This window comes from Pelophylax lessonae, assembly GCF_965119305.1.
Source record: "Pelophylax lessonae genome assembly, chromosome: 2".
Classification (NCBI taxonomy): domain Eukaryota; kingdom Metazoa; phylum Chordata; class Amphibia; order Anura; family Ranidae; genus Pelophylax; species Pelophylax lessonae.
In genome coordinates, this window is record NC_138769.1 from 621,370,447 (window position 1) to 621,397,364 (window position 26,918).

The 26,918-nt window shown below is 41.0% G+C and overlaps 1 protein-coding gene across 1 annotated transcript in view; it reads right to left on the reverse strand.

Annotated features, from left to right (window-relative positions):
* Positions 1–22,187, reverse strand: part of LOC309547510 (calcium uptake protein 2, mitochondrial-like) — a 215,572-nt gene extending 193,385 nt beyond the window's left edge. The window contains exons 1-2 of the mRNA XM_082247379.1: positions 22,114–22,187; positions 5,227–5,274 (exon numbers count right to left, since the gene is read on the reverse strand). Coding sequence (XP_082103505.1) covers positions 5,227–5,274; positions 22,114–22,177 — 112 coding nt within the window. The 5' untranslated portion in view covers positions 22,178–22,187. The remainder of the gene's footprint in view (positions 1–5,226; positions 5,275–22,113) is intronic.
* Positions 22,188–26,918: the final 4,731 nt, after the last annotated feature.

The following is a 26,918-nucleotide window of genomic DNA, read 5'->3' on the forward strand; positions in this document are numbered from 1 at the left end:
AGTTTTGCCTTTACAAACACTTTAAAATTATACTCGCCTGTGAAATCAAAACAACTGCTCAATCTATTTTAAGATTCAGGTCTCAAATTTTTGATCTATTTTTAGGTCTCGTTCACACGGGTGAACCATGCATATACCTGTGGGAAGGGCCAACTTCACATGCCCGAAATGCGCAGTCCCATTAATTTCCATATGGACACAATCACTGTCTGCATTTGAGAACAAGCACCCGCACGGCTGCCAAATTGGGACCAGGGACTATGTCTGTGTGAATGAGACTACCTGCGTGTGGATGCATGCAACGCCTGTGCATCCCATGCAGGATTGTGGGTACTTTGCATTGATGTACACACAGATACATGTTAACAAGGCCTTAAATCCTGGGCTCTACTGTTAATTCTACTTTTTGATCCTGGGCTCTACTGTTCATTCTATTTTTTGATCCTGAGCTCTACTGCTCATTCTATTTTTTTGATCCTGGGCTCTACTGCTCATTCTATTTTTTGATACTGGGCTCTACTGTTCATTCTATTTTTTGATCCTCGGCTCTACTGTTCATTCTATTTTTTTGACATTTCTGTCATCCGCTCCGTGTGCCCGCATATCATCCCATCCGTTTGCGGATGATATGCGGACATAATGTAAGTATATGGCACTGCGGATGTCAGCGGATGACACCGCTGACATCCGATTTTCCTTCCTTTCCGTTTTTTACACGGAAGGAAAAATGGGGTTCTGTTCCATTCGTAAAAATGGAACAGAACTGACAGGAGGAAAATCGGGTGTCAGCGGATGGTATTCCGCTGACACCCGCAGTGCCATTCACTTACATTATGTCCGCAAATCATCCGCAAACGGATTGGATGATTTGCGGACACACGGAGCGGCCGTGTGAAAGGACCCTAAAGCTTTAGGCACTGTTTTCTTTTCAACAGATTTTTATTGAGTTTTAAAAGCACTGTGAACAAACAATAACGTGTCAGGGACACACAGAAATATTAGAACTTTGGCAAACAGTATGACACACTTTAGTCAGATGATGATTCGAAATGCAGTGTAATAACCATAAAGAACACTCATGAAGGGGAGTAGAAGCCCCCCCCCCAGGCCGGCCCCAGCGCCAGCCGCCCCCCAGGTCCCTCACATATCATCAGGAGAGACCACCCACTGCCACCGGCCCCGGGAAGAGCCCTCCCCCAGGATACGGCCGACCAGCCGGACGGGCAAGAAAGTCCCCAGCCCAGCTAGCAGCGCTGTCTGAACCATGCAAATAAGTCATAAGGACATCAACATAATAAGAGGAAAATAGAGGTGAGAAAAGGGTAAACAGTCACAGTAGCATCTGTTTATAATGGAAGGCATTACGAGAAAAAGAAAACACAAGGGTAACCAACCTTCTATAGAGTGAGTATACATCAATATTGAAATCTTGCATTAAAGTACCATCTTAGCCAAGGTTCCCACCTATCCGTTATTAAGTCTGCTTTACCCGCAACATAAGTTCGTACGAGGCATGAGTATGGTGAGTATCACTTCTCTGATACTAGGGGCATCCAGTGACTTCCAATGTCTGAGAATTATGATGTGAGGCTAAGAGGACGTGGAAAAATTATGTCCGCAAATGGTGCGGAATGTGGTCAATTAAGCACTGTTTTAAAAGAAAACAGGAAATGCATTTTAACTGTTTCTAGTTTGCCATACGTACATATATGTTCTGGATGGGAGATGCAGTGATACCAGCTTTGTGGCTGCAGCAATGGTCCTGGTATCGCGCAGACATCGCAAGTGATCTGCACAGCAATGCGGTGAGAAATCACATGCGATGTCTAGCATCGCACCAGTGTGAACCAGCCCTCAAACCAGACATTTTCTGAAAGCACATGACCTGTACAATAAAAAAAGTGCTACTGATTTTTTGGGCCCCGCAATATTTGCGCAACTGTTCATCATATCGCTATTTTTAACGGCTGCACAGGCATAGCTGCTGTTCCCAATCTGACATCCGTGTGGGTGCACTACCCCGAACGCAGACAATCGGAGCTCAGGGATATGCACGTAGACCTACATGGATGTCAAATTGGGAGCGGCAGCTCTTTTCATGCAGTTGCTACATCCGAAATTACACCAATGGGACTCCCTGAACCAGGGTGCACGGAACACCTGTGCATCCCTGTAAAGGTACGCTGTGTATGCCCGGTGTGAACAAGGACTAAGGTTCCTTTCACACAAGCAGACTGATCGGGTCTACCTGTCCGTTTTAAAAGTGGGCCCAATTGGACCATCCATTGTTTTCTATGGAGAGTCTGATGTAAATGTGCATTTGTACGTTTACATCCGCCTGCATCCGATCCACTAAAAACAGACGGATGGGGAGCCATTCCCCATCCATCTAGCAGATCGGATCGGATGGAAATGGACAGACAGTCCGTTTCCATTCAACCACCCCATGGAGAACAGTGGGCTGTGTCCGTTCTGCACCATTGGAGCGGACGCAGACCTGTAATTCGCCTGCTCAGCGGGAATCAGCAGAGAGATCCCCCACTGAGCAGGTGGATCTACTTGACAGAGTCCACTCCACTTTTTTTTTTTGCTTGATTTTTTAAATTTATTTAAAAAAAAAAAAATATATATATATATATATACATATATACACACACATATATATATACACTGTGTTTGTATATATATATATATATATATATATATATATATATATATATATATATATATATAATTAAGGGGATAGGAAAGGAGAGTGGGAGTAGTCTTAGGTGACAGGAAGTGGGCGGGAGGTGGGGAGGCTGGGGACAGGGAAGTGGCAGCATGGGGGGGGGGGGGGCAGCCACATTTTAGGTTAATAACTCTGATCAGCAGATTGTAATCCGATGATTAGTTATAGAATTGTTCAGTAGTTCAACAATTCTGTTATAAGGTAATGGTCACTGAAGTGACCAAGAGCTTTTAGGAGAGGGAGAAATGATGTCTGTACGGCGTACGGACCTGGCCAGCTGATGGCAGTGCTGTAGGTCCGTACGCTGTATGGACCAGGCAGTAAAAGGGTTAATTTGATTTTTCCGTATTATTTCTTAACTTTAAAGTAAATTAAGAGTTTTGCCATATATTCTCTTTATTTCGGTCAGTTGCTCAAGTTATTAACCCAAAGCAATTATGATTTTTGACTACACACTTTTTCCCCCCCCTTTATCATTTTCTAGTAATAAAGTATAGTTGGCACTTACAGGACTTCCAGAGGAGCAAAATGATAGTGTAAAGGTTAGCTTTAGAGGGTATTTAATGCTGTGTTTGTTTCCTTGAGAAAAGCAGGCTGGGATCTGCCCAAATGGTGGTTTGATAAAGCAACCTTTGCGCTATCCTTGTGCTCCAAAGGAAGTCTGAGTGCCCACTATACTTTCATATTACCTCCTCTAGGTTGAGCAGAGTGTGCGTTATATACATAAATCCAACAAGCAGGTGAGGTGTAAGCTTCTGTGGAAAGGGTGCTGGAAATGGACAGGCTCTATACTGTTAAACCAGCATATCTACAAAATGTACTGCACTTCCAAGGTTTCCTGCTCAATGTGATTTTCTTTAAACTTTCGGTGCTTATGTTCCTGTATATACAGAATATACATACACTCACGTGACACATTAAGAACAACCCATGGAAATTTTTTACTTTTTCAATATATTAGAACAGGCAAGCATTAGATCTTTATTCACACAGTTTCTATAGATAAAGGTTTTCTACTTGAATAAGAACACAAAAAAATGTTTTCCTTTCTTGCTTGCATAATCATTAAAGTGGAACATTAGGCTCCACAATGAAAATGGACGGACAAGCAGAATTTTTACTGCAGAAGAGACATGCTTATTCTCTTCTCTATTAAAGCTACTTACCTGTATGTCCGCACCAGAGTAATGCCGAATCGGACAGAACTCCCACATATGAGACATCATCTCGGCCCGGCCACTGACAGCGGCTGGCGATCAAGACCCGGAAGCCAGCTCCCTGAAGATGTTAGTGGCTGGCGGTGAGTTCTGGGGATGGCAGTTCACTGGAGTATGGTCCTGCTTTAAGGTGGTTCTAAACACTGGAAGCTAATCTGGATCTGTACTTGTTTTTTCCATATGACAAATCTGTATTTTTGTTAATTTTAGATCATGACTACACCATGACAATTTTATGTGCCAATTGTTTAGTAAGTCACTTTGATCTGTTAGCACTTTTTGAATAAAGATCTAACATTTTCCTGTTCAAATACAGTGGGTTTAAAAAAGTCAGCAGTTTCTATGTGTAACTGGCATATCGGCATGGATATTGCACCACTTCTTTAAACAAAATCTCTAAAACCGAGCTCATAATATTCCCCACCGCCTGTGCCCCTCTCCATGACTTTTCCATCAAAATCAATAATGCAAACATCAATCCCTCCCCTTACCGCAGGGTAACAGACTCTGACCTATCCTTTCAGCCCCAAATCCAATCGTTGTCAAAAGCTTGTAGACTTCACCTCCGTAACATCTCTAAAATTAAAATACGCCTTTTTTTAACAAATGAAACCACCAAGCTACTCATTCACTCCCTTAATATCTCTCGCCTTCACTATTGCAGTCTATCATGAATGCTGCTGTCAGACTCATCTACCTTACCAACCGCTCAGTGTCTGCTACCTCTCTCCGCCAATCCCTACACTGGCTTCAAAATACAACATACAAAGCCATTCACAACTCTGCCGAGATATCACCCAAACCATCCTCTCCGCTCCTCTCAAGACCTCCTGCTCTCAAGCTCCCTTGTCTCCTCCTCCCATGCTCTTTCTCTGAACTTCTCCAGAGCCCCTCCCATCCTCTGGAACTCTATACCTCAATCTGTTCAATTATCTCCTACTCTGGATGCCATTAGGCAATCCCTGAAGAGATCACACCTCCAACAGATTTATTTTACACTTTCATCAGCTTATCCCCCACAGTTATATAATCATTTGCCCTACCCTACTAGATTGTAAGCTTTTATGAGCAGGGCCCCCTTAACCCGCTTGTACTTTTTTGTACTTTAACTGTACTGTCCCCCTTTTATATTGCTAAGTGCTGTGTAAACTGTTAACGCTCTATAAATCTTGTATTATAGTAATAACACTTCCTTTTTCCAGGACTATAAAAATTGATAGATAAATCGATAAGATTGACAGTGCATGTAACCATTTAAGTACTACATAAAATACATACTTGTAAGGATTGTCAGCAGGAATAAATACTCTGTGTAGGAGATGAGGCCTGTAGGACAGAAAAGACAGAGGATCAGACAACAGCGTTCCTTCTCTGTAATCACAGTCACACGACACACACTGCAGGCATTACAGCTCATTTTTATTAGGGACACTACAGTTTACATTACCATGTCACATTTACACAAATAAAAGCAAGGCAGATACGTTTCACATTTTTCATTGTTATCATTAACACTCCCAACTGAGCAAAACAAGTTCTTATGTTTGTACAGCACAGAAAGTGATGCAACGAGCGCATGTGTTTTTTTACATTTTGAACTCAATAAAAGTAATAATATTTAACAATAAAAATACTTATATTTATCACTTAATGTACTGTTTATACCAAGTATTTGGTTCAATCATTTTTAAAGCCTTTTAACTTCTCACACAAAATTGTTTATGTCGTATTTAGCAGTCTTTAAAATAGTACCTAAAAAAAGAACAAATTGTTTAAAGTTAACAAGCAAAGTTTAAGTCCCGCAAAGCAGGCATCTGCAGGTGCTTGCTTTTACCTTCCCATGGCTTCCTGTTGATCCTCTTTTAGTAGGCCATGTGATCAACTTAAAAAAAATGCAGGGAAAAGAACGAAAAATCAAGTATTTCAAATGCTTACTTGCAGTAAACCTAGCAGAAAATGTGCTTACTTCAAGAAGAGTAAATTCCCAAGCACAGCACCCTCCATCTAAACAATGGGTTATAGAAAAGAAACACCCCCCCCCCCCCTTTAAAATAATCACATTTTGTTGCTTTGCAGCTTGAAATGAAGACAGACAGTTTTTGTTTTATCCAGCTATATTTATAGTGCAACCTATAACATCCAAGTGAAAGATCTAACACCAACATGTCAGGAAAAAAAAGAAATTAAAACGGAATCCTGAGTTGGAAAAAGAATCACACCCACCTAAAAATGACTTGTAAATTCAATCGGGCGTAACTAATCCCCTTTTCAATGGCACACAAAGCAATTTGACTTTCAACAGTGATCCGCTGTGGTTATTTTGATTAGCTCTGCATAAAAAGAGCTTTCCTGGAGCATTTCAGTCCCTGATAGTGCAACAGGCCATGTCTTGGTAGGTTTGCATTTGTGCCATACTCTTTCCATTTTTGGATGATGGATTAAACAGTGCTCCGTGAGATTTTCAAAGCTTTGGATATTTTTTTTTTTTTATAACCCAACTCTGCTTTAAACTTCTCCACAACTTTATCCCTGACCTGTCTGGTGTGTTCCCTGGCCTTCATGATGCGGTTTGTTCACCAAGGTTCTCTAACAAACCTCCCAGGGCTTCATAGAACAGCTGTACTTATACTTACATTAAATAACACACAGGTGGACTCTATTTACTAATTAGAGGGCTTCTGAAGTCAATTGGTTCCACTTGATTTTAGTTAGGGGTATCAGAGTAAAGGGGACGGCACACACTTTTTAGATATTTATTTGTAAAATATTTTGAAAACCATTTATCATATTTCTTCCACTTCACAATTATGTGCCATTTTGTGTTGGTCTTACACAAAGTCCCAGTACAATAAGTTTCTGTTAATGGTCGTAACATGACAAAATGTGGAAAATATCAAGGGGTATGAATACTTTTTCAAGGTACTGTAAAGACAGGTGCTTCCATACCAGTCAATAAATTGTCATTGGTATTGCATTTAGTCCTGTTGTCAGTGAGAAATCCAGCATTCTTTACCTCATGAAAGGCTCTCTATCCCCCTAATATCCTGTTTACAAGACCGGTGGCTATATCCTTTTTCCTCCCAACCCCTTCTCTTGTACATTTCCCCCTTGAAGTCCTTTGAAAACAAGTGTTGCTGCTCACCCCGTTTGGCGGATCTGCGATTCTCAGACTATCCAGTCTGATCCGCCTCTGCCTGGTCTGTCCCATTTCCTATGACAGAAAAGTGTGCAACGACGTGGGTGGGCAGTGTCAAAGTCCTATTTGTAGCACATACACCCATAGTCCCGCCCACTAGTGACTAAATCCCAGGGCATTATGGGAATTATGGTCTCAGTGTGCAGTAATGAACACTAACAGGAAGGGACATCGCCACTTCGGAGATCCCTTTTCCCGGAACCTGGGGATTTAAGAGGAAGCTTTTTTTTTAAACCGTGAGTTTTCTACAAAGTTCACATTTATATTTAAAAAATTACATTGGTGGTTTTGCTAAACTATGTAAACATGGCAATTGTAAAGCTTTTAACAACATCCAGAGTTCTTCTTTAAAGTAATTATAAAGGTAATGCATTCTCTGCATTAAGGTAAAAATGCCCCAATACATTTTCTAACCACCCCTAAACACTACCTAGCTTGTCTTACACTCCAGGATTCTCCCCGCCTGCAGCCGCACTGCTCTCTCCTTTGAGATTCACAGGATACGTCAAGAGCAGCCAGAGAGCCGTCAGTCAAATCCTGTGGCGAGGGAGCATGGGGCCATGGCCAAGCCAGGCTGTGTGTTTATGGACACACACAGCCTAGCTTGGGAGCACGCCCGCACTCAAAAGTAGATGCAACGGACTGCGCCAGCAGGGGACCACAAAAACAAAAAAAAGAAGACGAAGAAGGAGGTAAGGGACCCCTTTGTGCAATACCATTGCATAGAGCAGGTAATTATAAGCTTTTTTTAATTTTAATTACAAAAAAAAAAAAAAATTACTTTAATATCACTTTAGGGACTGGATGACCAGTAATTTGATGAAAGCTGTAGATTTGAAAAACAAAAAATAAATTACTCTTGAAGCTACTTTAACACGTTAAAGTGAGGTTTTAGTGATTGAGAACACTTATATTTTAACTGCTGGCTCTGATACCATTAAGGAGATTTTCCCTCATTTCTTCTCCTAGTGACAGGGGTTCAAGTGTAAGAGTAAGGGATAGGAAAAAATATCTTTCAAGTAGAAAATATAAACTCAATGTCTAGGTTTGCAAAGATTAATGTCCTTAAAATATCGATCTTGCCTACAGTACTCTACATTTTGCAAATGTTATCTATGAGCGTGCCCCAGCTAATACAGTGATGTATAGGACATTGCTGAGTATTCTCCTATTTTGATGCTCTTAAAGCAATTTTGATACACTGGAAAAAAAAAAAAAAACACGCCTCCCCCTCGCTGCAGTCTTGGAAAGGCTTGGTAAATGCATTTTTTTTTTAAATTAAGATACATATCTAAATCGAGGTTGTCCTGGAAAATCTGAAAAAAAGTTTGGAGTAGCTGGATGTCAACAGAAGCTAAAATTGATAGACCTTCCTTCGATCTCTTCCATTATCTTTGTTTCCTTGCTCCTTTCACACAGGTCTTTTTGGACTAGGAGCATAGGGCTCATTAGTTAGACGGGCATATTCTCAACCCAGAAAGACATACTGTGTATTTCATATTACACACAGTTTTACTTTCCTGTTGACTTAGGCAGGTCATACATGATGCAAATTTCAAACGAAAATACAAATCGAAAGTAAAATTGATTGTTTTTCGTATCAGTGTGGTATGTGCGACATGATTTTCGTACGACAGCCAGAATTGACTGACCCAGTTAGGTTTTTTTGCGAACATTGGCTAAATTTCGCATCATTATGGGGGAGTTGTATGATTTGACCTAACAAAAAACTGCGCAGGATTCCCAAAAAGTTTTAACCAGTAGGAAAAGATAACAAAATGAACAACAACACATGAACGATTGTTCGTCTACAACAAATAATGATAATAATGCAGGAAATACTATAGGTCATATAGGCTCACATTTGTGGCTGGCAGGGTCTCGGGAGACCCAGGCATCAGACGTGGGGACTGACCATATTCAATTCTGATTGAACCCATGAGCCATACCTACTAATGGGAGAACTTCTCTGAATAAGTGCATACAGACACTTTATGAGTTGAACCTGGAATGATCTATGATTTTGTCCCAGAATTTCATCCTGATGTTGGGCAAGTGGCAATTTTTGGCGGTTCCGTGGTCTTTGATGCAGCTGGGTTTTTGTCTCCCCCTAACTGGAAATCACCCTTTTTACAGTTATGTCATTCAACAGATATCTGTGAAGTTAATGTGGACAAATAGTTCAGAAGAAGCGGGTCAGATGTGCCATGAAACATGTCGAAAACTGTTTTGTCCTGATTTCCATTAATAACACAATATTATGTGTTTTCAATCTTTCTATTGGGGCGTTATCTGGCCCTTTGGTGTTCTGCTTTAAAGAAACCAATACACCTACAAAGGCCTACTAGTTTACAATCTGGGTATACACAATTTAGAGTCATTGGGCAACCTGTCAGGTCATCTGTCCACCATTTGTTTTTTAAAATTAAATGTCTGTGCTTCCACCCTGGGCTTTGCCAGTAAGTTGGAGTAATATATTTATAAAGGAAAGAAACTTTCACATTTAGATTAAATGAAAAGTAACGTGTGATTGTACTGTATACCTGCTAGAAATTGTAGTTTAAACTGGAGCAGATCATGCACATAGACTCATAGGCTGATGTAATTAACACATAACTGGAGTTTTAATCCCTTCCATTCGGTATACACATGCATTGCAACTGGGCAGGAACAAGGAACCAGACAGTTTCCTCTCACCTGTTTGTAGAAGCTTAAAGTATCACTAAACCCACATCATAAAAAATGATCAATAAATGGTGTATTACATGCTGTTCATACTCACTCAGTCACTATGAGATTAATATTCTGTATTTTCTGTAAACCTGGTTGATCCTGCTGCTCTCTATCTCCCCCTTCTGTTCATGTCCTCAATTCAGCTAGGGATTTTTCAGCTGTGGTGACAACTCTGCACATGCTCAGTGTTCAGTGAGTTTCTATGCTGAGCTTTTCCTCCCTTTCACATCTGAGCAAGTCCATGTGACTATAGAGTCACACATGTGGGTGTATAAACAGTGGTAAATGGCAGCCCACTCCCTCCTCCTCCATGCCTACTAAACCGCTAAACACAATTAGATATTACATGTAGATTAAAAGATGCTTCGCCTCCCTGTTATTCTAAGACACAGGCTGGAGGGGTGTGACACAGTCTGACAGGTAGAAATCCACCCACACCACGTCATTGCCAAAAAATAATAAATATTTGATTTCAAGTATATAGGTCTATGACAATTTAAAACTGTTTGATAGTAATGATTTATTTTTTACTCTGTATTGCAAAGACTGTTTTTTTTTTTTTTTTTGGGGGGGGGGGTTCACTGTGACCAGCAGCAGAGGACTAGAAGCTCCTCCTGCTTATGTTTCCCTGCAGACAGGCTGGGGAAGATCTGGGTTATGTGACAGCTGTATATCGATTAGGAAAAAGGTACTTTCAGTATCTCACAAAAGTGAGTACACCCCTAACATTTTCATATTTTATTATATCTTTTCATGTGACAACACTGAAGAAATGAAACTTTGCTACAATGTAAGGTAGTGAGTGTACAGCTTGTAAAGCAGTGTAAATTTTCTGTCCCCTCAAAATAACTCAACACAGCCATTATTATCTAAACCGCTGGTAACAAAAGGGAATACACTCCTAAGTGGAAATGTCCAAATTGGGCCCAGTTAGCCTCCCTGGTGTCATGTGACTCGTTAGTGTTACAAGGTCTCAAGTGTGAATGAGGAGCAAGTGTGTTAAATTTGGTGGTATCACTCTCACTCTCTCATACTGGTCACTAAGTTCAACATGGCACCTGATGGCAAAGAACTCTAAGGATCTGAAAAACAGAATTGTTGCTCTACATAAAGATGGCCTAGGCTATAAGAAGATTGTAAAGACCCTGAAACTGAGCTGCAGCACAATGGCCAAGACCATACAGCCGTTCCACTCAGAACAGGCCTCGCCATCGACGACCAAAGAAGTCTAGTGCACATGCTCAGCGTCATATCCAGAGGTTGTCTTTGAGAAATAGACGTATGAGTGCTGCCAGCATTGCTACAGAGGTTGAAAAAGTGGGGGTCAGCCTGCCGGTGCTCAGACCATACGCTGCACACTGCATCAAATTGGTGTGCATGGTTGTCGCCCCAGAAGGAAGCCTCTTCTAAAGATGATGCACAAGAAAGCCCGCAAACAGTTTGCTGAAGACAAGCAGACTAAGGACACAGATTACTGGAACCATGTCCCGTGATCTGATGAGACCAAGATAAACTTATTTGGTTCAGATGGTGTCAAGCGTGTTGGGCGGCAACCAGGTGAGTATAAAGACAAGTGTGTTTTGCCTACAGTCAAGCATGGTGTTGAGAGAGTCATGGTCAGGGGCTGCATGAGTGCTGCTGATTCATTGAGGGAACCATGAATGCCAACATGTACTGTGACATAATGAAACAGAGCATGATCCCCTCCCTTCGGAGACTGGGCCGCAGGGCAGTTTTTCAACATTATAACGACCCCAAACACACCTCCAGGACGACCACTGCCTTGCTAAAGAAGCTGAGGGTAAACTTGATGGACTAGCCAAGCATGTCTATAAACTTAAACTCTATTGAGCATCTGTGGGGCATCCTCAAACGGAGGGTGGAGGAGCGCAAGGTCTCTAACATCCACCAGCTCCGTGATGTTGTCATGGAGGAGTGGAAGAGGGCTCCAGTGGCAACCTGTGAAGCTCTGGTGAACTCCATGACCAAGAGGATGAAGGTAGTGCTGGAAAATAATAGTGGCCACACAAAATATTGACACTTTGGGCCCAATTTGTACATTTTCACTTAGAGGTGTACTCACTTTTGTTGCCAGCGGTTTAGGCATTAATGGCTGTGTGTTGTTATTTTGAAGGGACAGCAAATTTACACTGTTATACAAGCTGTACACTCACTACTTTACATTGTAGCAAAGTGTAATTTCTTCAGTGTTGTCACATGAAAAAATATAATAAAATATTTACAAAAATGTTAGGGGTGTACTCCCTTTTGTGAGATACGGTAGATGTTTTTTTAATTAAAATAATTACAGTGCCGTCATCATACAGCAATAAAAGGGTCAATGTAAATTAAACAGTATATGTTCAGTATCACTTTAAGAAGCTGATCTTGTCACCTGTCACTGTTATTTATTTTATGGCAACGTGGTAAAGAAAAAGAATTGCTACAGCCCCAAAAAATCTTTCTGAAAGTCAGGATTTGCTTGCAGCTTGGCATTCCCCCCATGTGACGGTGCTTGGGATTGGCAATTGACTACTCAGACATCGGCCACAGCATTCTAGGAGGGAAGCCGAAAGGTCCGTGTGTGCCCATACCGGACAGTAGCAGGTTTTATCTAAGGCTTTCAGGGTGGTTCACAACTGTTGCCAGTAATCTACAACGTAAAAGGAGGCCACTATGGTGCCTGCTAGGGAGGCAGGTTGGAGGTTAATGTGTGCCCCATACCTGGCAGTACCAGACAGCTCCTTGTGGTCTCTTGATGATTTTAATGCAGTTGCTCTGTGGCAGGACTAAGCAAAACTGCACAGAGTCAGAATACAAATACACCTGCAGTGTTCCAGCTGCCATTTAACTTTCTTTTTTTTTTTTCCTTTTGTCTTTTCTGTTGTCAGAATCATCTCGTGGTCTCTTTAAGGTGGCTGCTTTCTCTGGAATTCTGCACTCCTACTCTCCACTAATGAAGTGCCATTGGATTACTATACAAACAAGTTATGATTTCTCTTCTTTTGAAATGAGTAGGCCTTGTACTGAAAAGAAATGGTTAAAGTGCAAATGGCTGTAAATGGCCATGTAACAGAATAGTTGTTCATTTTTTCTGAAAGGTTATCTTTTGTTCCCCCTTTCTGCGTACATCTGTGCATATTTAAATTTCACACTCAGAAAGGTCACAAATTAGTCAGCATTCTATAGATAAGTGCGGTTTCAGCTTACAGGCGACTAATCCTGTAATTATAAAATATATCTGATGGGCAATTTATTTCCCAGCGAGAAAACACTCTTTCACTTGGAAAATATCTTTAAAAACTGGAGTGTTGAAGTATATTGTCTACTGTAGACAAGGCTAGCCCGCACTCACCCTGCCCTTAAAGTTAGGCAGTTTGGAACCAGAAAAAAAACAATCTTTTTGCTATAGCACAACACAAGCATTTATTTTTATTTGAGCTGTCCAGTGAGCATCACATAGTGGTGGCTGACACATAGGGGTTGATTTACTAAAACTGGAGAGTGCAAAATTTAGTTCAGCTCTGCAAATAAGCCATTTAGCTTCTAGATTGTTTTGTCAAACCTTAATTGAACAAGCTGAAGTTAGAAGCCGATTGGCTACCATATACATCTGCACCAGATTTTGCACTGTCTGGTCTTAGTAAATCAGCCCCATAGTCTGACATTATCGGGTGCCAAAAAGCCTATCCGCTGGATTACTGTGCAAAGCAACATGGGTGAAAACGAATGTGAAATTGGGCTGTGGGTGGCCTAATTCGTATCACCTGGCTTTACAAGCTTCAGGAAGACTCGGTGCAGACAGATGGAAAATTGCCATTCCTAACAGTGAATGCATCTGATCAGATGCAGTCAATGTTCGGATGATCAGACAGCCATGGATGCTGCCTGTCTGAATACAATAGCCAGTACAACATGTACAATGTTTAATGTACATAGAGAATTCTGTGTGTGTATGGTTAGCCTTACTTTAAGCACTTTGACTCTAGCCAGACTTTTCATCACAGAATGACCTCCAGGCACAGAACCTGAACAAAGGGTCACACGCTCTAGGCCTGTGCTTGATCCCTGAGGCAGCTCTCCAGGCACATAGGTTGCACACAGGGGAACCTCTTTTCCACTAGCCCCGGTCATAGAACTCTGCAACCCTCTAAGATTCTGGCAAGTAATGCAGCACAGATTGTTCCTGGGCACAATGTTCTGCAAGGGCTACAGACAGACGTTTACAAATCTTACCCTTCTTACCCTTCCATGAATAAAGAAGATACCACAATTTGGCATCCATTATTGTTCAATATTTATTAATAATCGTTTTCATTACCTTTAGTCCCGGTCCACACTAGCGCGACTTGTCAGGCGACTTGTCAGCCTGACAAGTTGCGCTCCCTCGCGGTCCATTGACCGCTACAGGACCCGTTCTAATAGGAGCGACACAAGTCGTAGTACAGAGTTGTGTCCCCTTAGAGTGAACCAACTCTTACATGCAATCACTGCATCAATCAATGAGAGTTCTGCACCTGCCAGCAGGTAGTTTGGGCCACTCTTCATGAGCAAACTTCTCCAGGCTGCATGTTTTAGGTCTTTCCATAGATGTTTGATAGGATTCAGATCAGGGCTCATAAAAAAACATTTCTCTTCAGTTCATTGACAGACACTGCTCCATATTTTTTACCATAGTGTTATGCTGCCCTCTACAGGAGTAGGACTAGGCATACAACACAAAAGTCTGGCTACGCCCGGTGAGCCGTCCTCAGCTGGCATAATTCCCTTCTCTTCTTAGAGATACTCAGTTTTTGTTTGCCTAGTTCGGGAGTAGGGCCTAGTCGCCCTGCCAGGCCCTAGGTCCTGGCATTTTTGTCTATTTTTTCTGTTTTTAGGATCTTTTCTGTTTTTTTTCTGTTGACATCTTCTAGCAACTACATACCGTAGCTCTGCGCTCGGTCGGCCGTGCATACCGTAGCTCTGCGCTCGGTCGGCGGTGACATAGCCCCACTGGAAAAGGGCTGGTCCGCGAGTTAAACATCTCGCAAGGTTACATACGACCTGGTCTCAGCCTGAGTTGCATCGTTCCTTCTGGCCGACAGCTCCCCCACTTCGGACATTTATTAAATCATGTACTATATAAGAAACATCAAGCGTTGTGAATACAATTGGCATCACATTAGAGGTGTGGTTAAAAGGTCAAAACAACATTGCAACACTTCCCATACTGGCATAAAAAATAGTGTTTGGAAGTACGAGTTTCAAATCTCATTAATGGTACACTCGCATGCTGTACGTGAGCGCCACTTTCATTTATCGATTGACAGATCGTTCGAAATTTGCATCGTGTATGGCCTGCCTTAGGTGGGGAGTTGCATAGAGATAGGCAGGCTGTGGTTGGGGGGGGGGGGGGATAAGATGCAGAGGGGGGAGTTAGCACTATGCCACCATGTATATTTTTTCTTTAGGTGGTCCAACATGACCAAACTTGGGGTCAGTTGTGACCATCTTTTCTTTTTTTTGATTGTATTTGTATTTTTATATTTACCCACAAACTTTAACAGAATCTTCAAAACTATAGTCCGAACTACATACAGGAATGGCTATGAAAACACACAAGACTGCCACATTACCTTACTGTAATAATAGCCCTGCAGGTCCAGCACCAATAGGAGCCTTTTTTCCCCTCGGTTGTATGATAAGATCCTTTTTGCAAAGTGAAAACCTTTCAAATGACAACTGAATAATGGGGCAAGTTAATGCACAGGTGTCGTTCTCATAGAAAGCACTGACTTTTATTCCAGTCTTAAACAAACACTCCTGAATTCACTGTATCCAGAGTGTAAAGCAAGGGGCTGGGAAAGGCAGGCCTCATCCCCGGTCTGTCAGGGCACACTGAGACACATTTCAAAGCCTCACAGGCACTAGTGGGATTAATCACTCAACTGAAGCTTATATAGTACAGAAGACATTTCAGTGTGGCATGTTTAAATACCGCTTATGGAAAAGTAAATAATTTACCAACGTTTACATTGAGCCAAATTAATAGACAAAAAAAATGGCGATGGCTTCGGACAGCAAAAATAGTATGGATTTTTAATTAGAGAGTAGCAATAACAATTGTAATTTTTCCAGGAAAAGTTAACTCAGAATCTTACAAAAATTAAGCCCTAATAATGCATATTAAGGACCTCCCGGGAACGTTTTTTCTTTTAAAGGAATGGCATTAATTAGGGTTTCTCATAAATTGCAGTTGATTGCTCCAGTGGGTGGAGTTGAGTAAGGCATGGGGGGGGGGGGGGGGTGTTACACACAAGAAAACATGGCTAATGTGATTTCACTTATTTTCCAAAATCTTTTACCAAATAAAACCTAATTTTCTAAAACAAAGTGAATCGCAAATAATTTTTTTTTTGGGTCAAATACTTGTTTTAACCATTTTTCATCCTTTCTATATCAACACTTCTCATCTGCTATATCCTCTTTACAATCCCTTTGTATCTACAATATGCACACACTCCAGTGATAGCTGCAGGGCATTTTTCAGGGCAAGTTTCCCGACAGTGACAACAGTGGTCCATGCCAGCATAAATGTCTGTTGAAACAGCCCCTTGTATTCTCCTTTGCAATCCCTTATCACTGGGGCACAATTGGTAGACAGGGACAGAGCATTGTCACTTTATAACAAAAAGTGCCTGAACAAGGACCTTCATGTCCACATCACCAGGGGTTAATTTATTAAAAGTTGCAGGCTGAAAAATATGGAAGAGTACTTTTGTACTTACATTAATATGTTATAGCTTTCATATGATTTTTTAGACTGGTTTTATAAATTTATAGATACATGCATAGAATGCATGAAGGTAAAAAACCTTCTCCCTTTGGAATCAAAGTACATCTGCACACTTTTTTTTTTAAATGAGGGCCAAAGTTTTACTTTAACTTGCATTAATACACTGCAAAGATAAGAACCCAGCCTAAGAGTTCAGGGATCTCTTGTAGTGGCTCTGGTTCCTGAGAACATTATTGCCCATCTTACAGGAACCTATAATGTGAAGCCAAACGTATATTGTGAACTGTATAGACATCAACATGCACAGACATTTGTGTTTGTTCCACTTTTCTTCAGACATGTGCCAACAAAATCGTGCGAGTTCAGCTGAACTTGCAGGATTTCAAACAGACATTTTCAGTCCAACTTCAGGGGCGATTTTACAGACATCTCTGCATGTTCATGTTCGGACGGTGCCATTGCTGGCAATTAGCTGTTAAAATGGACCAATGTGAACGTGGTTTTAAAGCTTGTATATGTTTATTAATCAATTGTTAATCCTTTTGTTTTTCTCCTGAAGAAAAAAAAAAAAAACTAAACACACAACAAACTTATCAAGTACAGCAGAAAAGCTGGATTTGAGAAAAGTAACAAATCCAAAAGGGCCAAAGTGGGAAACTTAAAAAAGTCACAGCAAAGACTAAACACATGCAAGTGCTCATGGATGCAAGGTATCCATCCATGTACATTTTTAGAAAGAAAAAAATGAAAAGGAAAATACAAAAATGAATGCAAGCACAATGCAGCATAGAATAACAATTATCTGCAGCATCAGTTCTCTGTAAGTTAAAAAGAAAATCCAACTCATCTCAGGTCTTGCCCCAATACTGCACCTCCAGTGTAACTCATTTACAGTGTCTTAAAGGTCTCCCCAGATGTATGAGCTCCTGGCCAGGTCTTTATCATAATGTGCATGCTTTTGTGCCTTGCTTAGGGCATACATGCTTAGTGGGACAGGGGTCCTTTTCATTATACTTGTAAGCTTTGCTCAGGGCACATATGCAGTGTGGCCTGGGTAATTTTCATTGTGCCTGTTGCAGTGTCTTGCTTAGGATGCACATGCGCAATGTGGTCAGGGTACTAAACATGGTAAGGGTGCCCATATGCAGTATGGTAGTTTGGCAAGGAATCATAAGTCAAGTGGTCCTCAAGCATGATATCATACCATTTGCAGTGTGCACTTTCTGGCCGGAAGCTCAGGTGAAGCACAGCAGAGGGGGAACAAAGCTTGGAGACTTGCGGCATATTAACATTTTTATATCAACACACCCTAGCAGGCAAAACCTCACAGTGGCAAGGGAAATTACGTGAACCCCTGAATCTGCCTTAAAATGTGATCTGACCCAACAATAGACAAACACAATGCGCTTAAGCTAATAACACACAAACAATTCTTATTTCTCGTGTCTTAAGTGAACACACCTATTAAACATTCACAGTGCAGGAGGAATAAAAGTTAATTTATACACCAGTTACTTCAACAAAGCCAATTGGCGTCAGTAGTTTGCACACCTAGAGTCCACCTAATAAAATTAAATACATACATTGATTGGTAAAAGACACTCAAACATTTTAGGACTGCTGTTCTTAGGAAGCATCAGCTGATATGAACCATGCCTCACAAAAATGACCTCTCTAAAGACATACCATCACGAGTAGTTGATCTGGATAAGGCTGGAAAGGGATACAAAGCAATCTCAAAGGCATTTGTCAGTCAACAGTTAGACAAATTGTCTATAAATGTAGATGATTAGCCACAGTACTAAACTTTTCTAGAAGTGTGCACAAAGCTGAAATGACTCCCAAGGTACAACAAAGAATCCTCAATGAGGTAAAGAAAAACCCATGAGTAACAGCTAAAGGCTTGAAGACATCACTGGAACTGGCAAACATCCCTGTTCATGAGTCTACCAAACGCAAGTCTTCAAACAGGCAGGGTGTCTAATAAAGAATACTACAGAGGCTATTTTCCAAAGAGTACCTTGGCAAACTGCAACTCTACTGGGAAATTGTTTTGTGAACTGATGAAACAAGAGTTGAATTGTCCGGGAAGAATATGCGGCACTATGTATGACACAAAGAGGGCACAGCTTATCAACATCATACATTATTGCAAATGGTCAAGTATGGTGGAGGGAACATCATGATTTTGGCTGGCTTTGCTGCCTGAGGACCTGAACCACTTGCCATCAGAGGGAAAAATTAGCTCCCAAGTTTACCAAAATATCCTACAGGATAATGTCAGGATGACTGTCTGCCAGTTGAAGCTTAGTATAAGTGATGCAGCAGGACAATTACCCTAAGCATTGAAGTAAATCCACCACAGACTGGCTTCAGAAAAATAAATGTGCCTTTTAGAGTGGCCCATGTCAGAGTCCAGACCTTACCCTATAGAAATGTGTAATAACTTGAGAGCTGTTCACGCCAGACATCCTAAAAATGTGTCTAGGCAGAAGTAGTTTTGTAAAAAGGAATGGTGAAAAATTCCTTCTTAACGCTGTGCGGGTCTGAGCCAAAGCTACCAAAAGCGCTTGCTTTAAGTCATTGCTGCCAAAAGAGGTTTGATCCGCTTACTTTTTCCTCCGGCATTGTGAATATTTCATTAGTGTGTTAAATAAAGACACAAGAAATTATAATTGTGTGTTACCAGTTTAACACAGTGTGTGTGTCTATTGTTGTAACATCAATGTGGATCAGACCACATTTTATGGCAAATTATTGCAGAAAACCAGTTAATTCCAAGAGGTTAACATATTTTTGCTTGCCACTGTAGATACAGTGGGGAAAATAATTATTTTATCCTCTGCAGATTTTGTAAATTTGCCCACTTACAAAACAATTAAGGGTCTATAACTTTTATCATAAGTGTATTTTAAATGATAGACACAGAATATCAAACAAAAATCAAGAAAAAACATATAATACAAATGTTACAAATTGAGTTGCAGTTCAGTGAGTAAAATAAATATTTGATCCCCAAGCAAAACAGGACTTAGTGCTTGGTGGAGAAACCTTTGTTGGCAAGCGCAGAGGTAAGACATGTCTTGTAGTTGGTGACCAGGTTTGCACACATCTCAGGAGAGATTTTGGTCCAATCTTCTCTAAATCCTTACTGTCAACTCAAATTTTCAGCTCCCTCCATACATTTTCTATAGGATTAAGGTCTGGAGACTGGCTAGGCCACTCCATGACCTTAATGTGCTTCTTCTTGAGCCATTACTTTGTTGACTTGGTGGTATGTTTTGGGTCATTGTCATGCTGAAAGACCCATCCATGACCCATCTTCAGTGTTCTGGCTGAGGGAAGAAGGTTCTCATCCAAGATTTTACAATACATGACCCCATCCATTGCCCTCTCAATGTGGCAAAGTCGGTCTTGTACCTTAATACTTTTTTACTTACTGAACTGCAGCTTAATTTTAAACATTTGTATGATGTGTTTTTTCTGGATTTTTGGCTGATATGCTGTTTCTATAATTTAAAATACACTTATGATAAAAATTATTGACTTAATTTCCTTGTAAGTGGGCAAACTAACAAAATCTGCAGGGGATGAAAATTATTTTCCCCACTGTATGTAGACTTCCATTATTCATGTCCATTAAATCTGCATTTTTTTTTTTGCTTTCTTTTTTTAACATTTTTGCCTAAGCATAGATCAAGGTTTATTTCAGTGTCGGTTCACACTTGTGCGGCTGTGGAGATCGCATGTAATTCAGAGCGCACTGCTTCTTCATTACATGCGATCTCATGTGCGGTGCGAATTTCAGCCATACACTTTGTATGGCTGAATTCGCACTGCATCAGCACCAAAGACGCACAGGAGGCATTTTTTGAGCCGCGTCAAAATCAGATCGCACAGTGGTTCACACTTGTGCGATCCGATTCTGTGCGTACTTGCAGATCGCACTGCGATATGCAATCAAACTGGGGGAGTGGTTAACTTTTAATTGACACCCCCTGCGTATTGCATATGGCAGTGTGAACTGCCAGATGTGCGGATGCGATGCGGGAAAAGGCTGCATATTCGCAGCGTTCCCGCATCGCACAAGTGTGAACCGAGCCTCAAGGATGATTTAACTTACTGCTGAATAACTCACTACATCTGCTGAAGTCTGTTCAAAGGATAAACTACATTTTCAGTACAATTTTTTTTTGTTTTTGCCATTACTTAAAACAGACATGCTCAACCCGCGGCACGCAAAGTTGTCTGACGTGGTACACAACCTCAAAAATATGGCAACCCGCACAGGCACAGCCACAGCCGCACAGCCTCCTTTGGGTGCACGCCACACTATTGAATTATTGCGGGTCCTCCATAATTCCAGCGGCTGTCATACACAAGCTGCTATTGCAGCCGCCTCCATGCTCTTCTATTCTTTCCCAATAAATAGACACAAGGAGAGGAGCCTTTAGCCAAGTGGAAAACATCTAGTGGCACCCATAGAAGAGATCTGAAGGTAAACTTTTACAGTTGTGGGACGAGCTTAGTGTCACCCTGGGCTTGTAAATGCATTATGTCATTGTGTCATTTTATCTTTGCCTATCAAAGAAGTTTATTGAACTACTTGGGCATGTGCATCCCCGGGGTGTTGTATTTAGTTTAGATTGTCCACAGTCCTTGCTTTGGCAATTCAAGGGATGGCTGCAAAGACCCTGATATAGTGAAGTCTCCAAAACTCGTTTGGTGCTTTCTTTGGCTAGTCACACCTGAGCGCAAGTGTGGGATTAATGGTGATCTGGTTAATAAAAAATGTGATTAATGAAATTGAACATTCAACGGGGATTGGTCCCACAGGAAATGATGATCCAGATTGTTTAAAAACTTCATTATGCTATTCAAAAAAAAATTGAAATTTTGAACCATGTAATTTCATTGTGGCCCACGACTGGTTACCAAATCACTTAGGTGGCCCGCGCTCTTCAAAAGGATGAACACCCTTGACTTAAAACAAGACTACAGATAATGAATTACAGTTTTTCTTTGCTCGGGCTCTCACGAAAAGCACTCTGGGAGAAGGACATCACCTAGTGAGCTAGTAGGTTGCATTTTCTCAGTAAATCTCCCCCCAATGATCACTCTGTTCAATGTAGTATGCTAGCAATTGGGGAATAGGAATAATTTGTGAGAGCCAAGAGCAGGGTGGCATGTGCAAGGGCAGCAGGACTGACCTATGCATTAATAATTTTTACACTAGCTAGTCACTGAGGCGCAGCAACATCGGGTTAAGTTTATTAAGACGTACATACACAGACAAGAACGGCTCAACCAACCTTGATCTAGAAGTAGTTGCTGAGCCAGGAGGATACCTGGACAAAGATGGCGCTGCTAATGTCAGCTCTGGTGTTAAAGAGCCAACAACGCCTATTAATAAATAAACCACCACTGGATAAATGACATAAGAAAGAAAATACAATCTCACCTTTATCACCTAAGTCTCTGAAAAATGATGGACCTGGTTTTGCTTTAGCTGCCTGGGTAAGCATTCCATCAAATTCCTTTGGAAAAAAGTAAATTTTAGTTAGAGAGCATATAATGGCAAATTTACATTTTCATTTTCCTGAGCAATACAATTCATTGGTTTTTCCTTTATTTTCACTTAGTGACCTGGCCAGTATTTGCAGTCTTAGGGTGTCATCACTCTGGATGGAGGTGAAATGGAGCCAACTATGGACAATTTGAGGAGAGGGTCGTGTTAGGCCTGGTTCACACCTATGTGTTTTTTTGAGCGCTTTAGAATGAATGTCTCATAAAAATACATTGAATCCAATAAATCCGTTCACATCTGCTCTTCTTGAATGCACTGCCTTGTAGTGCTTCAGTAAAACAAAGGCAGGTCTGATTTTCTGTGCATTTTCATGTCCTGTGATGTCAAATAGAAAAATATAAACAGGTGCAAAATGCACAACACCACAAATTAAAAAATGCACTAAAATAAAAAAAAAAAAAAACAGACAGTATATGGACCAATTTCAGTATTAAAAAGGTGGGTGATATCGTTCGAACCACCACACTCTTACAATTTGATGCTTTGAAATCAAAATTTAAATTACCCAATTCTAACCTGTTTCGTTACTTACAACTGCGTCATGCATATAATTCCCAATTTGGTACTATACCAATCACACTACAAGAGAGTGATATGGAGTCTATCCTTCGAGATGATTTTCTAGACAAAGCCTTGTCCAATATTGAGAAGTAATTGTTTGTGGATACCAGCATGGTCTTCTCACCTTGCAGAATAGCGTTGGAGGGGGTGTTCTCTCAGTTGGACAGAGATGACTGGGATATCTTTGGGATAATAATTTCTCCAGATTGGTTTCAACTAGAGACCATCTCATCCAATACAAAATTCTTGCATCGCAGACATCTTATTCCAGCCAGATTGGCTAGAATCTTTCCTTCCCAGTCGTCCTGCTGCTGGTGGTGCACCTCGCCTGGGGAGGATTTTATGCATATATTTAGGCATGGCTATACAGAGGTCCTGGTTAGAAGTTACTGAATGTATAGAGGAAGGTATTACTCTGTGTTGGACCCACTGCTGAAGTGTGTCTCCTGGGACTAATCAGTGCCCTGGCTCCTAAAAGAGTAATACGTACCCTTTTGATTTTGCTATTCTACTATGCAAGAAAGATGATAGTGCTAGCTTGGGAAAAGTCTACACCTCCTGCTGCTCAGGCCCGGAAGGCACTTGTTAATAAACCACTTCTGTTCTATAAAGCCACTTATACCAGTAGAGGAATACCTAATTAATTTGAGAAAGTGTAGGGTGGGTGGACGAAAAGCGCATCTACAGCATCTGAGTCTGATATATTTAATGGCTCCTGGTAGTTGCCATACTACATATTAGTATGGTTCATTGATGATATTTTGGGGCTTTGTGTAAGATGTTTCCCTCAATTTGGGCAGGGTAAATCTGTATTAGCTTCGGGGTCTGTTATTTAGTACCTTGGACCAGTAGATTGTTAATAAACCTGGGAGTCCGTAAAGCAATTTTATGACACGCTATGCTTGAACTAAAGATGTAACAGACTTACTGTTATTACAAAGATACATTAGCCCTAGAGTTATTTTGTGGGCCTTTGTGCTGAGGCTTGTCTGTCAAGTGTCCCCTGATTGTCAAGCTGTTCTTAAATGTGTATGTGTTTTCTGTTCTGGTACTGTTCTAAAAACTGCAATAAAAAGAATTAAGAAAAAAAAAAAAAAAAAACAGACAAAAAGGACATGGATAGATGTGAACTTAGCCTTAGCTGTTCTAGCACTTTCGGTAAGCATTTAAAGTAACAATTTTTTAGCTTTTGGGATAAAGGTTTTATATAAACAAATAAGGTTTTTTGTAAATTAATAAACCATTGTTATGGCCCATTTACAATGCCCCGACAGCTGCCACACACTAAGCCATGGTGGTTCCTTTTTTGTTTTCTCAGCTTTATTTGAAGTGAACAAAGTCATTCCTGTCACTGTATGACAGAACCTTGCACTGTACTGCTGTACAGTGATATGAGCTCTTTTCCTGTACCCCATGTTTTAGCTTGCTGCATGTTTGCATTTTAGTGCAGCTCTGGGCTGTGTGAATTTGACACATCCTTGGATCCCCAGGATAGCGGACCTCCCACAACCTTTGTTCCTTACTAACAAAACACATAGAAAATTTACTTACACAAAACAAAATTGCCCATGGGACTTTAACGAGGCACAGCCAAAGATGTATGATATATACAAGACATTTTTATTACAAAAAACAGATATTACATACATTTAAAACCAAATATACCAAATATGTGTGTACATGAATAACCATAATTGAATGAATCAAGGTTGAGCTAAATTTCCATAGGGTGGGTACAAATTTGCTTCTTCAGGAGAGGTACATATTAATATCTAGAGTTGTTTGAAAAAAAAAAAAAAAACACACCCCCAAGCCACCACACTCACACATAAATGCGACAGGACCTACTCATTTGATTTCATCTATGAATCTCCACACATATTCAGTAGTATGGCAAATTATATTAGGTTAACAGATCTTCCAAATCTGAAACAGGAAAATGGCAAGGCAGAGTCATCCAATAGTCCACATACAGTCAGGTCCATATGCTTTGCCGGGCTCTAACTGCAGCTGTCTTCAGTTGTTCTTTGTTTGTGGGTCTTCCTGCCTTTAGATTTGCCTTCAGCAAGTGAAATGCCTGCTCACTTGGGTTGAGATCAGGTGATTGACTCAGCCATTGCAGAATATTACAGTTTTCCTTCAAAAGCTCCTGGGTTGCTTTTGCAGTGCGTTTGGATCATTGTCCATCTGTACTGTGAAGCGCTGTCCAATCCACTTTGCTGCATTTGGCTGAATCTGGACTGACAGTATATCTCTAAACATTGCAGAATCCCTCCGGCTGCTTCTGTCTTATCATAAAAAAAAAAAAAAAAAAAAAAAACATGACCCAGTGCCACTGGAAGCCATACATGCCCATGCCATCACACTAGATCCACCACATTTTACAGAAGACATTGTGTGCTTTGGATCATAAACTGTTCCAAGCCTTCTCCACGCTTTTTTCTTATCGTCATTCTGGTACAGATTAAGCTTAGTTTCATCCGTCCAAAGAATGCTTTTCCAGAACTGTTATGGCTTTTCTAGATGTTTTTTTTTGGCAAAGTCTATTCTGGTTTTTCTATTCTTCAGACTTATGAATGGTTTGTACCTTGTGGTGAACCCTCTGTGTTTGCTCTCGTGAAGTCTTCTCTTGATTGCAGACTTTGACAATGATACGCCCACCTCCTGGAGAGTGTCCTTCACTTGTCTGGATGTTGTGAATGCATTTTTCTTTATCATAGAGAGGATCCTGCGATTATTCACCACTGTCGTCTTCCATAGATGTCGAGATCTTTTTATGTTGCTGAGCTCACCAGTGCGTTCTTCTTTCCTCAGAATGCACCAAACTGTTGATTTGGCCACTCCTAATGTTGCTGCTATGTCTCTGATGGATTTGTTTTGTTTTTGAAGCCTTACAATGGCCTATTTAACTTGCATGGACAGCTCCTTTGAACACATGATGTAGGTTCACAGCAATAGATTCCAAATGCAAATACCACACTAAGGGCTTTCACACAGGCGGACCGTTCAGATCCGCCTGTCCGTTTTTTTGACGGATCTGAACGGTCCCCCAATGGATCCCTATGGGGCATCGGATGTCAGCGGAGACATGTCCGCTGATGTCTGATCCGTCAAATCTGGACGGATGCAAACCCAATTTTCCATCTGTCCAGCGGATCGGATGAGAACGGACCATCCGATTTCCCCATAGAGATGCATGGGGAACTGACAGTTGTGTCTCCGCACACAGCGCGGAGATACAGCTGTCATCCTCCTGCTCAGCGGGGAATCGGCGGATTGATCCCCCGCTGAGAGTCCATCCGACGGACGGAGTGTGTGAAAGGGGCCTTAGAATCAACTCCAGGCCTTTTACCTGCTTAATTGATGAATAAATAATGGAGTAGCCCACACCTGGTCATGAAACAGCTTTTTATTTAATTGTCCAATTATTTTTGTTCCCTTAAAAAAAGGCGGGGGGGGGGGCATTAAGAGCTGTAATTCCTAAACTCTTCCTCCAGTTTGGATGTACATACTCTCAAATGAAACCTGAGAGTGTGCACTTTCAGCCCATATCCATTATATAACTATGGCAGAATGGAATATGTTTTGGTAAATACCTTAAAAAAATTTAAATTGTGCCTGTCTCCAAATATATATGGACCTAACTGTAGTTCACCCCGGGAGTTGTGGAGAGGAGGGAGACCAGACACTACAATGCAAACCCCTGTGATGACACCAGAGGGCACAGTAGGGAATCTACATAGGCTCTGGAAATTAAAAAAAAAAAAAAAAAAAAAAAAAAGATAAACCTCCATGAAGGGGGCCAATCTGAAAAGACATGACCTAATCCCCCAGCGTCCTAAAGATAGTGCCTGGGCAAGATAGTGAAGGCAAAAACTGCAAAAGCCTAAAAAATGTGCCATTGAAAAGTGAGTGATGAATGGTAGAAATGAATAGTGCAAGAGGGCATATACAGTTGCTTAAAAAAATAAACAAGGTGCAAGCGAATGCTATTATAGCTTAGCTTGGCATCTGCCATAATGAATAAACAAATAAATTGAGATGAATACATTAATTGTGAGTAAGAATTGTTGTCTTTTAAACCGTGTATAATAAATGAGGAAAACGCCAAGTAGTCA